The sequence below is a fragment of the Syngnathus floridae genome, chromosome 1 (assembly GCF_059516105.1).
Source record: "Syngnathus floridae isolate MCC-2025c chromosome 1, RoL_Sflo_1.0, whole genome shotgun sequence".
In the NCBI taxonomy this organism is placed as follows: domain Eukaryota; kingdom Metazoa; phylum Chordata; class Actinopteri; order Syngnathiformes; family Syngnathidae; genus Syngnathus; species Syngnathus floridae.
Genome location: NC_142413.1, coordinates 756,552 through 770,074, shown reverse-complemented (window position 1 = coordinate 770,074; position 13,523 = coordinate 756,552). Strand labels below are relative to the sequence as shown.

At 50.0% G+C, this 13,523-nt stretch overlaps 4 protein-coding genes across 12 annotated transcripts in view; 2 read left to right on the top strand and 2 right to left on the bottom strand.

Moving 5' to 3' along the window:
• The first annotated feature begins 141 nt into the window (after window positions 1-141).
• Window positions 142-3,111, top strand: LOC148403140 (uncharacterized). The gene is made up of 8 exons (XM_088383425.1): window positions 142-637; window positions 979-1,038; window positions 1,104-1,301; window positions 1,462-1,572; window positions 1,822-2,070; window positions 2,144-2,251; window positions 2,489-2,560; window positions 2,732-3,111. Exons 1-8 carry the CDS (start codon window positions 526-528, stop codon window positions 2,779-2,781), a joined length of 960 nt encoding a protein of 319 aa, XP_088239551.1. The 5' UTR covers window positions 142-525; the 3' UTR covers window positions 2,782-3,111.
• On the bottom strand, window positions 3,053-5,975 carry LOC148403139 (uncharacterized). 3 transcript variants are annotated; one of them, XM_088383460.1, is made up of 6 exons: window positions 4,939-5,975; window positions 4,636-4,822; window positions 4,257-4,556; window positions 3,778-4,065; window positions 3,588-3,710; window positions 3,053-3,404 (listed from the first exon to the last, which is right to left on the bottom strand). In XM_088383460.1, the coding sequence occupies exons 2-6, from the start codon at window positions 4,655-4,657 to the stop codon at window positions 3,262-3,264; spliced, it is 876 nt and encodes a 291-aa protein (XP_088239586.1). In that variant the 5' UTR covers window positions 4,658-4,822; window positions 4,939-5,975; the 3' UTR covers window positions 3,053-3,261. The 3 variants fall into 3 exon arrangements, with proteins under 3 accessions (XP_088239586.1, XP_088239579.1, XP_088239576.1); XM_088383453.1 differs by lacking the exon at window positions 4,636-4,822 and having other exon boundaries at window positions 3,588-3,704; window positions 4,939-5,961; XM_088383450.1 differs by lacking the exon at window positions 4,636-4,822 and having other exon boundaries at window positions 4,939-5,810.
• Window positions 5,976-6,087: 112 nt separating this feature from the next.
• On the bottom strand, window positions 6,088-10,231 carry LOC148403138 (ATP-sensitive inward rectifier potassium channel 10-like). Of its 3 annotated transcripts, none has more exons than XM_088383398.1 (6): window positions 9,867-10,231; window positions 7,439-7,721; window positions 7,166-7,377; window positions 6,966-7,097; window positions 6,661-6,838; window positions 6,088-6,572 (listed from the first exon to the last, which is right to left on the bottom strand). In XM_088383398.1, exons 1-6 carry the CDS (start codon window positions 9,978-9,980, stop codon window positions 6,235-6,237), a joined length of 1,257 nt encoding a protein of 418 aa, XP_088239524.1. In that variant the 5' UTR covers window positions 9,981-10,231; the 3' UTR covers window positions 6,088-6,234. The 3 variants fall into 3 exon arrangements, with proteins under 3 accessions (XP_088239524.1, XP_088239535.1, XP_088239531.1); XM_088383409.1 differs by having other exon boundaries at window positions 7,439-7,772; window positions 9,860-9,943; XM_088383405.1 differs by having other exon boundaries at window positions 9,860-9,943.
• Window positions 10,232-11,882: 1,651 nt separating this feature from the next.
• Window positions 11,883-13,523, top strand: part of LOC148403137 (transcription factor COE3-like) — a 30,238-nt gene continuing 28,597 nt past the window's right edge. For 2 of the 5 annotated variants that reach the window (XM_088383375.1, XM_088383363.1), the window contains exon 1: window positions 11,883-12,139. In XM_088383375.1, the coding sequence (XP_088239501.1) occupies window positions 12,006-12,139 (134 nt within the window). In that variant the 5' untranslated portion in view covers window positions 11,883-12,005. The remainder of the gene's footprint in view (window positions 12,140-13,523) is intronic. The other 3 variants (XM_088383369.1, XM_088383356.1, XM_088383383.1) reach the window with 2 other exon arrangements.

Sequence of the window (13,523 nt, the reverse complement as noted above, 5' to 3'; positions counted from 1 at the left end):
GCTTTTGTTGTCTGCGGCGGCACCTTAATGGAAAACCAACCATTAGCCTATCTGATAGCTAGCATGTGCTGCCACGCTAGCGGTCCTTCACGTGTATTCCTCAATCACACGAAAATCTTTTATGCTTTTGTTGTCGCCGTCGTCGGCACCTTGATTGAAAACCATTGGCCTATCTGATAGCTAGCATGTGCTGCTACGCTAGTAGTCCTTCACGTGTCGTGTAGTCGCACAAAAATCTTTTCAGTCCTTCAATCGGTATGGGCCCGATACCGATAGCTGCTATCGATACTTGCCCAGCCCACTTGACTCATAGATAAACGCGCTCTTAGCAGTACTAGATGAAGTCACAATTCAAGGACCATGTGCTCTACTCGTAGAGTCGTCCTCGCTAGTAAGACAGTTGAGTCTAATTTAGATTTTTTTTAGTTCCACAGAAAGTTCTCAAAGTTCCTCGGAGTTCATCCTCCCCCAAGTTGTACGTCACCCCTTTGTTCCTTCCTGAAAAGATGAGTGACACATCACGCGATGAATTACAGGAAGCGAAACGAGAGACGCGCCACCGCGACAAAAGCAGCGAGTCCACCGCCGTTTCTTTCTTTATTTTTTGCCATGATTCTCCAAGTGGTCGTTGTTCGAGGTAAGAACCATAACAACACAAACTCTAGTGACCAGTTCAGGGCGTAGTCTGCTTCTTTTCAGATGAGATACGCTCCAGCATAGATGGTTAAGCGATGTGACCAGAAATGATCTCATGTGCTGCTAAGTGACCAAATGTGGCGCTCTATGTGACCTATTCTGACACTATGTGACGCCGTTTGGACCAAAATTGAGGTTATGTGACCAAACGTGCTTCCATGTTAAGCCAAGCAATGGAAAGCTTCGTGACTAAACGTAGTGCCATGTGATGTTAGGCGCTGCCGTTTGACCAAACACAAAAGCTCAACTCGATTTGTTTGATTGTTGCCTTCATTACGACAGACTTTGCTCTGGCATTGGTGTGGGTTTTGCTCGGGTCCTTCTCTGGAGCAGCCGCTAACGGTGAGTGGACCCTCTTTTATACCATGTAACGCTTGACGTGCTTTTGAGATCTATTGTGCTTGCAGCGCTTCATCTCCAGCAGGTAGCCTACGAGGGCGACACAGTCACTCTGTCCTCCAGCGGCAACTCGACCCAGGCGCTATTGTCCATCACGTGGTCGGTGTTTTCCAACCAGACTTGGATCGCCACCTTTCACAGCGGGAAGATAAACACCGACCGCTTCTTCCTGTTCAAGGGACGGCTAACTCTCGACGCTTCATCAGGTGAGCACCGGCAACCCTTTTGTGTGTGTGTGCGTGCGTGTGTGTGTGTGTGTTAGCAAACTGATTCATGCAATTGAATTAAAAAAAATGCCGAAAATAAAACAACAAAATTCCCTCAGAATCAGAACTGCGGTTTGACGGTGTCTGTCATTATCCTCAGGCGACCTAACGATACGCAATGTGACCCAGGCGGACGCCGTGGACTACAGCGTGGAGATAGTGGACGCAAAGAAGCGCACCATGGAGAGAGTGGTGACGCTGATGGTGAAAAGTAATTTGCCAGGCCCCGCATCAGCTAATTAGCATACAGCTAACATCCGCCGCATTGTACTAGCTAGTGCGCTGCGCTAGTTAGCGTTAAGCTCGTTAGTAATTCTATTCTTAAATGCAATAACAATGAGCTCGCTAGCAAGCTCGTTAGCCATTTTATTCTTAAATGCAATAACAATGAGCGAGTTAACCTATAAGCAATTAGCTCACCAACTAGTTAGCTTACAGCTAATTTGCTGTCCCCTCTCAGAACACCTCCGGAAACCGAGCATCAGGACGCTGTTCTCTGTGAATTCGGACGGCGGCTGCTGGGTGGGGCTGCACTGTTTATCTGTGGATTTGGATGGCAATCTCTCCTGGACTCTGGAACCCCCCCTTGGGATCGCCTACTTCGACCTTGACGCCAAGGTTCTTCTGGCCAATGTCCGCAACATCACACTCTTCACGTGTACCTCCAGCCGCAATAAAGAGGAGGCCTCCGACAGCATTAGCGTGGCGTGTAAGGCTCCCTCCCCGGCCGGTATGGCGGATGAGTTGCTGTTTTGAGCAAGCTCCGCCTTTTGCGTGGACAGGTGTGACGGCATCCGGGCGCTGGCCTCGGCTTCGGATCAGCCTTTGTGTCTTGGCGGGAATTGTTGGCGGCGGTGTTCTGATGGCTGTCCTACTAAAGCGCTCGAGAGGTGAGTGTTCTCTCGGCAGAATTAAGAGCGGACGATGAAACGTGTGGCGGCTTGGCGGCCATGTTGGCAGGGGCAACTTTGCCATCAAAACAATGTAACAGGAGAGTGAGTTGCTTCAAATGCCACGTTCTATCCATGTTAGCTTAGCATCTGTCGTAAAGGCATGCAGCTAGCTTAAAAGAAGAACTCCACCGTTGTGGTTGTAAAGCTCTTATCTTTGTTATTTGATCCTAACAGGGTCGAAAAGAGGAAGCGCTAACATCGTGGCTCACCAACATTACCATTATCCTCCACCGAATCATCAACAAGGTAAGCTAGCATAAACTTTAAAACCATTCAGACAATTTTGATCTTTTCTCCCCCAATAATAGTGGGTTTTGGACAAAAAGGACTCGGTTAGCTCTTGGGGACGAGCCTTCCACAAACTCAAAACGAGTTGTTAAAAATCCACTAATGATGAGTTTGATACTTTCTGAACAGATGAAGGAGGGGGAGAAGGAAGAGGAGCAGAAAAAGAGGACAAAGGATAGATGCTTTTGTGCTTTTGTCATTGTTGGACTACGTTGCATGCGCAAAGTATTGGTGGTGCTAGTTTCATTTCTTGCAGTTGTTTTGTAACCAATAAGATGACATTTCAAAATTCTCCACACCCGTACCGACATCCCATAATCTTATCTTGGAAGTCGGTGGCGGAAAGGTGAACTTGTGTTTCAGGTATGTGAACTTGACTTGAGTATTCATTTGTTTGATGACCTCTTAATCTGACGAAGATTTTGTCAAACAAAACAAAAGAAAGCAAAATTGCAATCACGTGGTTTATTTGAGGAGACAATAAAGCAAACTACAACATACAAAGATAAGGCAAGGCGTTTGACTTGACTCTTATCAAGTGACTTTTAACTAGCTTAACCCAACCTGGGACTTGCACTTTACGTATCTGCGCTTTTTGAGGTGGTTTCTTTCAGCCGCCGCCGCCACCGCCACAAAATGGCGCATTAAGGGCCGTGCTCTTACAAGGCCATGCGGCCTGGCCGGAGCTCATCGTAGACCGTCTGCACGGGGTCCAACGGCGCCGTCCCGCGTGGCTCCCTAACGTAGTTCGGCGCCATGTCGCCGATGTCCGCGTAGACCGTCGCCTCCTCAAACTTCCTGCCTGTGGCGTCGCAAACAGGAAGTCAATAAAACAACATAGAAAAGTGAGATGGGATCTGCCATAGCAATAAGATGACTTCAAACTTCCTGAGAGTGATTGAGGTGAATGTTTTGTGAGGATTTTAGCAAGAGAATATTTTGGTTTGTGAGAGATCAGCGGTATTGTTAGGAAGGCTGTTCTCACTTGATCGCCGGCGCCTGCGGCGTCGGTGGCAATCGACGGCGACGATCGCCGCCACCAAGACGAGCAGACAGAAAGCTCCCGCCGCCACGCTGAGTTTGACCGTGAAGCTCATGGGATCTGAAACTGCGATTTCATCATTGAGGCACTCGTAACGGGGGGGGGGGGGTGGCAAGATTGACCAGTTTCTCACCTGTCGCCGACATGACGTCGGCCGTGTCGTTGGCGCACGTCACGGAGGCGGAGGCGGACTTGGCGCTCACACGGTTGGAAACGGTGCAGGTGACCTGGGTGGCAACGCCCTGCGGCGCCACGCTGACCCGATGCCGCGGGCCGCTCAGGCTTCGGTTCCCCACCCGCCACTCGTACGCCAGCGGCCCCTCGCTGGCGGAGGCGCTGCAGCGCAGCAGGACGCTGCACGAGCGGTTGGCGGCCCACCACGAGGCATTGACGCTCACCGTAGGTTTTGCCGTTATAACCTCTAGAGGGAAAAACAGTTGATGGAACTCTTGCTTCGGTTTTATTCTCACCCATATCTCTTGATGAGCACGTCGTATAGTGTGCGACACGCGCACACACCATTTGTTTCAGCCGAACTTACGTTTCTTGCATGCAACGAAATAAGTCACACACCCACGTCTCGCTAAGTCGGTGTGTTCTTTAAGGCGTTACCGTGAACTCTTAGCGTGACCTGCACCGTATCTCGCTGCTGGTCGTTGACCGCCGACACAAAACTGAAGTTGCCAGAGTCCGCCAGACTCACGGCCCTCAATGTCAGATTGAAGTCACGGCCGTCGAGGTCCACTCTTCCGGCGAAGCGGCCCGCCTGGACAACGCCGTCTGTGGAGGACGCCACTTTACTGCCTTGGTAGTTCCAACGGGCAAAGGTGACGTTGTTGCCCGGTAAACACGACGAGATCTCCACCGTGCCGCCGGCTCGTCCGTGGACGACTGGTCGGCATCCCGACGCTTCTGCCAAGAAGAACGACAACAGCGGCATCAATGGGAAGCTAACAAAGGTAAGGCTGACCGAGGTATGTTTACGACGTACGTGACACGTTTTTGCAGTTCATTCAAAAAAACAAATCATACAGAGCGGCATGCGGAGCATCGCATCACATCTCGAGATCATTTTTGTCAGCGTCGGTCGGGTTGTCAACTTTCCTAAAATGCAAGATTGTTGGCAAGCTCCCGTGTCTCGATTTGCTCCTACAAAGAGGAACAACGACGACGACGCTCTGGAAGCAAAGAGGAAGTGGCGCAGTACAGTGGAGCTGACGTAAGCAAATCGATATCGACACTCTGCACCGTTTTTATTTGACGCGACGAGACTTTTTCGTTCCAAAAGACGTACCGTGCAGGCTCAACAGCAGGAGCCACGCGCTGCCGTAGCACAGGACGTAGCTCCGGCCATCAGCGACCATCTTGCGGTTTCAACTTTAGCGCCGACTCCACGGCCCCTGGGGACTGGCCACGCGTCGCAAAGACTTGGAAGCTCAAAAGGGGTGGAGCTTCTGTCTTTGACCACATCCTTATTATTAAAAGTAGGGTGGAGGCAAAAAGTGAAACCCTAGCAGTGACTGAGAGACCTTTGGAAAACCTTTCCCATCATGTTCTTCTCAAATGGGAGAAGCTGAGGCTTTTGGCTGCAGCTGCCTCAATCTAAGAAACAATTTGTGCAGATAAAATTTAAAAAAAACAAAACAAAACGAGAGGAAGATGCAGAATGAAACACCGGATCTGGTTAAGTTTCCTGTTTCTAGTTGGTTAGAAGTTATCTTTTGTCTCATGTCACCGCAGAGACTGACAGGAAACGATTGATGTAAAAAAAAGATTACCAATTGAGATTTAACAATCAAAATAACGAGAGCGCTCTGTGACCCCATTAAAACTAAAACTCCCTTCCGACTTTCAGTTGTGTGTCTGGGACTGTAAAAATCTTTAGTTGTACGTAAGATGGACTGCGAGGAATAAAGTGTGACCGATGGATGGATAGCAAGATTGATCGACAGCTGCTAGCCAGACAGCTCCAGATCCTGGACACGGATATCAACCAACATTGGGTCAATCGGATTGGGTCGCGAACTCGCTAGCTAGCTAGATGGATACATGATCAATACAGACAGACAGACAGACCGCTAGAGACAGATCCACAGACAGACGTTAAGTGTCTAGCTAGCTAGCTGGTTAGCTAGCTGTTCGCTCGCTAGCTGGTTAGCTAGCTGGCAGGAGACAGATCCACCCACAGACAGACCCGTAGTCTCTAGCTAGCTAGCTGGTTAGTTGGCTAACCAGCTGTTCGCTAGCTGGTAAGCTAGCTGCCTGGTTCCCTAGCTGTTCGCTTGCTAGCTAGCTTGTTAGCTAGCTGCCAGAAGACAGCTTGATAGAGATAAACCGATAAGAGAGACAAATAAGAAGATGGCCAGAGAAACACAGACAGCACGCATATGCTAAGTTGCGCTCGTCAGCTACGGAAAGGCAATTGTTGAGGAGGACACGCGTCTCAAACGAGACATTGAGACTTTATTACGTTGAGGATGTAAAATGTTAATGTTGAAAGTAATACAGTTTCCGAAAATGACTTGAGTGTCTTGTTAGTGGTTCAAGCAAAACCAGGTGGGAGTCCGCGATGCCACTTCCTGTGTCCGAGTCAAACGTTACTGATCCGCATGCTTAGCGCGCCACCGTCTTGGCTCCGCCTCGCTCGGCCCCGCCCTTCTCCCCTGTAGTCTTCATCCGGTCTCTTTTTCCCCAGCTCCGTCCCTCCCTTGGCCGGCGGCGGGGTTTTGGCTTTGGCGACCTTGTCGAAGAACGTGAAGTCGGCCACGTAGCCCCCCGAGGTGGACAGCGACATGACGGGCGGGAATTCGTAGCCCCAGAGGATCTCGTCGGGGAGGTACGACGTGCGCACCTGGCAGGTGGCCGACGTCGGCTCCACCGTGGCGCTCATGATGACCAGCAGCTCAAAGTCGGCCGCCCAGCCTCCACCTAGTGCAAACGGGAGGAGGGGCTTGATGGCTTTCAAACGGGGGACATGCTCATCCTGCATTGGGCCACCTGCTCGCGGCGGGCCTACCTTTGGCGGCCCAGCCTCGCAAGGGGCTGCTGTCGTCGATGACGTGGTAGAAGGTCAACGGGATGATGAGGAAGGGGCTGTCGCTGGACGTGTCCACCTGGAAGGAAACGTTGCGCTGGTCCAAATGCAGGGCCTCGCCCTCCTCGCTCAGCGACGTCTGCAGCAGCTTCCCCGTCACCTGAACGGCGACACGGCCGAGGTGCCGTCGTCGTTAGCGCTACGCGTCGGTTGGACTAGCGACCGCGAGTGAGCGCGCCGTCATACTCCAAATGCAGAAATGGCGCGTTCGCAAGGCTCGACGGTACCTGACAGCCCAGCAGCAAGCTCTTGCGCATGTTGGCCACACGCACCATCAGACACGGCCACCCTTCGTGCGTGGACACCACGGCGTGCTGGCTGAACTTGACCGTCTCGCCGCGCTTCTTGGGCCGCGCCACCTGCCGGCACAGGAAACGGGTGACGAGGGCGGCGGTGGCGGCGGCCGGCCGGCCGGCTCATGGCTCACCTTGGCCAGGAAAGTGCCGGTGATGAAGATCTCCATCACCATGGTGACGACCAGCTGGAAGATGAGCAGCACGATGGCGGCCGGACACTCCTCCGTGATGACGCGTGAGCCGTAACCGATGGTGGTCTGCGACTCCAGCGAGAAGAGGAAGGCGCCCGTCAGCGTACGCACCTCCGTCACGCACGGCGTGTGGTTGGAGGCCCAGCCGGAGTCTGAAGGGAGAACGTTTTTTCATTTTTGTGCTTCGCGCCAGCCGCTAAGTGTTCCGCTCACCTGCCAAGTCGCCGTGCATGGCGGCGACCAGATACCACAGCAAGCCAAAAAGAAACCAGGTGCCGGCGAATGTGGCGCAGAACAAGAAGAACTTGTAGCGCCACTGCATGTCCAAGAAGGTCGTCCAGAGGTCGCGCAGGTAGAGCGCCCGGCGCCCTCTCACGTGCTCGATCAGCACGTTGCTGCGCCCGTCTTTGGAAAGAACGCGGCGGCGGCGCTGCCCTTCGCCCGAGCCCTCGGCCGCCGGGCTCAGCAGCGGCACCGTGTGGGAGTGGCTTATCATCTGAGTATAAGAGGAGGTGGCGTGACAACACACGCTGATGTCGCCTACACCCTTAAAATGCATGATTGAAATAAAAAAAAAAAAACGAAACAATTTGGGTTGAGAATTGGACCCACCCAGGAAGTTGGGTCCATGAAGGTTGATAGCTGAGTCACCCAACTTCGTGGGTCAGTCCAATTTTTAACCCAAATTGTTTTAACTTTTTTCATTTGAAGTGTCTATGTGCATCAGAGATGGGAGAACCTGGCGGCGGCCTTGGGCCGTCCTTCGAGTGGCGCTGAATTTATTTGTGAACCATCATTTCTTGTTGCTGCTGAAGTTTGGACGTATGTCGTACCGCTTTTAACCACAAGGTGGCAGGCATCGCTTAGCACCGCCTTCAAGCACTGAAGCTGAACTCGTGAAGAAGTGTGTGTCATGGCTACCGCACGGAGTTTGAAACGCGAACGTCAGCGTTTTACAATCACGTGTGGCGGCCTAATTGGACGAGCGACGTCGGGCACAGACTTGACACAGGTGAGTCGGCCAGCCAGCTTCTTCTTCATTGGATGTGCAGGAAGATATACAAGTGAAATGTTTGACCAAATTGAATTTTGTCAAAATGTGTTCTTTCCCTCAATGTTGCTTTGGCGTTTAGCGCTTTGCGCTAGCTTGAATTTTTTTTTTTTTACCATTGGTGGCAGGTGCTTTTGATATGTGTAGTTGAGCGTTGTTTCTGTTCTACATGCATTGGAAACTTAAAATATATAAAAATATTGCCTTGGTTAAAACACAAATGTTATTTTTATCATACGTGTTGAGGAAACGTGCGGTGCTATGCGCCCCTCCCACAAGTAGCGATGATGTCAACCACAGACGGATGTCAAACTCCAGGTCCGGCCGGGGGCCAGATACGGGTCGGGGGGCCAGATACGGGTCGGGGGGCCAGATACGGGCCGGGGGGCCAGATACGGGCCGGGGGGCCAGATACGGGCCGGGGGGCCAGATACGGGCCGGCCCGCCACATCATTTTATGTGGCCCGCCAAGACAAATTGTGTGTCATTACTAGAATTGCAAATTGTCTTCATCGTATCTTTTTCTTTTTTTAAAAATTATTTGACCAGTTGTTACTGGTCTGATTTGAAAAGGAGTTATTTGTCCGTTTGTTTTGTAGCTTTTACTGTATATCATATGAGGTGCTCATACATTGATTTGGGTTGACAGTCATAATGGCCCTCCCTCCGAAAGAAGCTAGGACTACACCAAAAAAATGACTTTGACACCCCGGCGTTTATATTCGAAACGGTTGCCCCCTCCATCCCTAATGTAAATTTTCGTGTGCGTGCCGACTTGCGATATGTTTGCGTTTTTTTCCTAACTTTATGTATGTGCGTGTCAAATGGGTGTTAGCGTATACGTGTATATGGGCTGCTGTGTGTGTATTTGATTTTGCGTGCGTTACATGTGTAATGTTTTTCATATTTGAGTATTTGTGTGTGTGTACGTCTATATGTTTTTGTGCAGTGTTTTGTTGATCTTTGTCTGTTTTTGTGCAGTGTTTTTTATCTTTGTCTATGTCCGTAAATATGTGTTGTTTTGTGTGTGTTTGCGAATTTGTTTCCAAGTGTACAGTATTTGTGTTTCTCTCTGTATGTGCGTGCCTCTGTGTGTGCGTGTGTGTGTGTGTGTGTCAGTCTACACACGTGCGTGTGCGTGCGTGTCTGCCTGCACAAACCGACTTTGTCTTGTTGAACCTTACAGAACAAAAGACACGTTGACAAAGTTCATGGGGTTGCGTGACGGCGTGTGCGTGAAAGGTGGGTGTGGACAAGAATGTGCCGGGCGGGACACAAGTGAGAGTTGAGTCCGATGATGACTGGCTTGAAAAGTTATCGTGACCCGCCCGGTACGGTGATTCCAAACTATAATCGTTCATGACTCGTCGGTTCAGAGTTGTAAGATGACTCCGAGACTTTAACCGTAGCGCAACTAAAAAACAAATCAATCTTTATGAGAGGGGAATGAAAAAACAACAACAACAACAAATGTTACATCGGTGCTCAGAATTAAATTCTCGTATCGGTGGAAATCAGCATGAATGAAGTTGCTCTGTTCCAGCAGGCTTTTCCTGACATTTTTAGAAGCAAAATAAACGTACCTTTCACCTTTTCATGGTGTGGCGTCTGACGGTGCTGCTGGTGCCGCTGGCGCTGGCGGTGCTGGTCCCAGCGGCTCCCAGTGCAGCTGCGACTCCCCCCACCCCCCTCCACAAGTCCCATTTTTCATTCATTCATTCATTCAACCCTCCCCAGCTTGTCGTGACTGAAGCCGCCTTTGTGTGTCATTTCATGTCATCTCGCATAAATTCATGGCGTCCGTCTTGCAGCAAGCTCATTTCCAGTCCATGCAACTTTGACCTCATCAACAATCGTGCCACTTGCTAGCAATAACGGCTTATTTCTGACCAAAGGCAGAATAGTCACAAAAATAGGGAATTTGAAAGAATATTTGAGAAGCGCTAGATAATCAAGTCAAGAAGGGACAGTCCTAACGGTTTGACCTCATCGATGATGTCACTCACTCGTTGGAAGAGTTTGCGTCCGTAATATTCTCACTCTTATAAATATGTAAATAGTTTAAATCAATATTTAACTATTTTAAATTATTTTAGTAAATATTTTATTTTTCAATGTTTTGACTAAAAAAAAAAAAAACTGGACCTGTTTTTATTTTCAAATTTCGTGCCCAGGCATCCTATGTGGAGCCATTTTTTGTAGTTCTTGGTCGAACCACAAGATAGCGCAGTCTTCCTTTTTTCATCTCTCAATCGCTCGCGCCAAACAAAAACTTGCTCCAAATGAGTCTTTTGTTGATGTTGTGCTTTCTTTATGGAAGGAACCTGTCAGGAAAAAAAAAAAAAAAGTACAACTAAAACGTTTGGAAGCTTTAGCCGAGAGAAAAAACATAAATCTGTACGATGAATGTTTCTCGATGTTAAATATGACTTTTTATCTTCAACACGCGCCCGTGTACATGTGTGATGACATCATTATGAGGAGAAAAAAACCAAGATCACTGTTTATAATAATGCGCCACGCGTTCCGTTTCATCCAACTCATTGTGCCGCTTTTTCAAATGTGTATCTATCTGCCCAACAGCAAACGTTACAAAACTCCATCAGTTGTACAAATGGGCTCCATTTGGATCTCACCTTCGTACACTTCCTGCCCTTTCTGAGAAGAAAGATTGACAAAGTCGAGTTCATCGTCAACTTGAAGGACAAATGATTTGACATTTCCACCGTCGGGATTCGAGGCGCTCTGCTCTCAGCGTGACATTTTTTGCAGCGTGGGCAAACGCAGCCGGCCGGGGCTGTGATGTCGCAGCCGTGGACAGCCAATCAGAGGCGAGCCCTGCGCGAGCCTTCAAACAATCCAAGCGCCCAAACGCCCATGCCAGAGGTCCGCTCAGTCAATTTCATTTCCTGTCAACCCTCATTTCGTCCTCCGCCGCTCAAAACAGACTCCACTTGCCGTCCAATTTGCTTGACCCTGCCAACTTGCGTGGCACTTTTTGCAGCGTGCACGGCCACGCGGAGCGCCGAGCGGGCCGCGACGTCCAATGGGAAGCGGGGACGGCACTGGTATTCAAATGAGGCCACCATATACGGAGAGGAGCGCACGCCCCCTCGGGTCCCGCGGGAGATCCGAGCGTCCGTCCCGGAGAACGAGGAAGAAGAGGAGGAAGGAGCTCTTCCCCCGGGATGCGACGGGGCCGGGGGGGGGTGGGGGTTGTTAGCGCCAATCCGCCTCGGCCCCCCCACCCCCTCGCCTTAGCCAGCCCCCCCCTCCCCATCACTCCTCCTCTCGGTGGCGTCGCGGACCTCCTTTTGAAGGCGAGTCTTGTTCTATCAAAGCTTGTTTCTGTCTTTGGACTTTTCCCGTGGCCGCCGGTCGCCTTCATCCAAGCTCCCCCCGCACGGCACCGCACCGCAAGGCAACGCAACGCTCGCACCCCCTCGGGGATGCCCCGCTGCTCGGCTCCCGCCGCCCTCCTCCTCCTCCTCCTCCTCCTCCTCCAAGTTGGCGGCGTGGAGCGTTGAAGCTCTCAAAGATCTCCATCATCGCTCCGGAGGGATCGCACCTTCCGGACTCTGGCGTGGATCGGGACTCCCTGGTTTTGGAGAAGGTCCCTTTGGTGCGCCCGCCCCACCCCGACGGCCAGCGTCCCTCCCCCGTCCCTCGCCGTCGTCATCCAGGTGCGTGACGGATTACCCCGGGTCTTCCTGGTGCGGGTCGGCGGCGATGTTCTCCATCCAGGACGGCCTCCCGCGGGGTGGTCTCACCATGAAGGAGGAGCCGCTCCCCACCGGCATGACCCCCGTGAGGTCCTGGATGGCCGGCGCCGGGATCCTCGACGCCAACACGGCCGCGCAGAGGTCAGCGTGCGACTTTTTGTTCCGTTTGGGATTGGCGAATTGAGCTCCGAAAGAGGCGGAAAGCCCATTTGGATTGCTCTTTTGGTTCACTTGTCACTCGCTTGCAGATGACAAGTGGCAAAATGACGACGACGACAACAAAAAGTCTCCAATGAATTTTGGATTCAGTTGGCGGACAAACAGACAAACAATTCAAATTGTTATTCGATACCTCGAATCATTTAACCTGATCGATAGGTTGCCTCGGGCGAGGGGGAAAAAAAAAAAAAAAAGTTTTGATCTTGTCTGTGGAATTGAAAAGAATCACCCTGAAAAAGGAGAAATGGCAGGATGGTAAAATCGTGGCATGAAAACCGTCAAATTGGCCTCGTTCGTATTTGACCCAATGAATTGATTGAATCGTTTCAAAAAGCGAAATGCATTTTATTGAATACTTTTTGTCCATTAGAAGAAACTTGAATTTTTGGAATTAAGTGTCAAAGCCAGCAAATGTCATCGTTTTGCTTTTATGTGCATACACGTGGATCATTTATATCGATTGATAGAAATAGATACACACAAATGATATTTTTTGGACATTATGAATAGTATATTATATATATAACGATGTATGTATATTGCCACGCCTGTATTTATGTATGACAAATTATTTGTACATTATAAATTTATGTACATATTTAAATTTACTGTGCGTGCGTGGGTTTGCGAGCGCACGTGCGAGAGCACGCTCTCAGCCCCAAATAAAAGCGCTTTAATTATGAATAATTCATGACAACACATTTCACAATAATAGTAACAATAAATGCCATTAAATGTCACACGCGCACAAACACGCACGCATGCATGCATGTAATTGGGTGTATAAATAACACATTGATTTTATAATATAATCATTATATACAAGTAAATATTTTCTAATTACCTGACCACACTGATAACTGATATGACAGGTACAAATCCATTTCTAATATTTCATTTGATTATGATCGGAAGAATCATCGTCTCAAAAAAGAATCAGCGAGCCACTCCAAGTCAGGAGAAACAATCGACGCAATCGGGAAAGAAATCCCCAATTCAAATTGACCGTGGGCTTGCAATAATGTTCAACTTTCCTTCATGGGACAGCGTGAACACACACACACACACACACACACACACACACGCACTCACAATCAGGCTTTTGGCGCAAGTCCGCACGCTTGCTTTCAAAGCAAAGTCTTCTTCGTGTGTGTGTGTGTGTGCGTGTGTTCCACCAAGATGTTTGAGCATGGTGGTGGTGGTCCGCTTTGGCCCGGTAATCAGGTGTTATCAGGGAGTGTGTGTGTGTGTGTGTATTAATGGAGCGTGTCATTTCTAATTAGGACACGCCCCTCGCTAGAGTGGC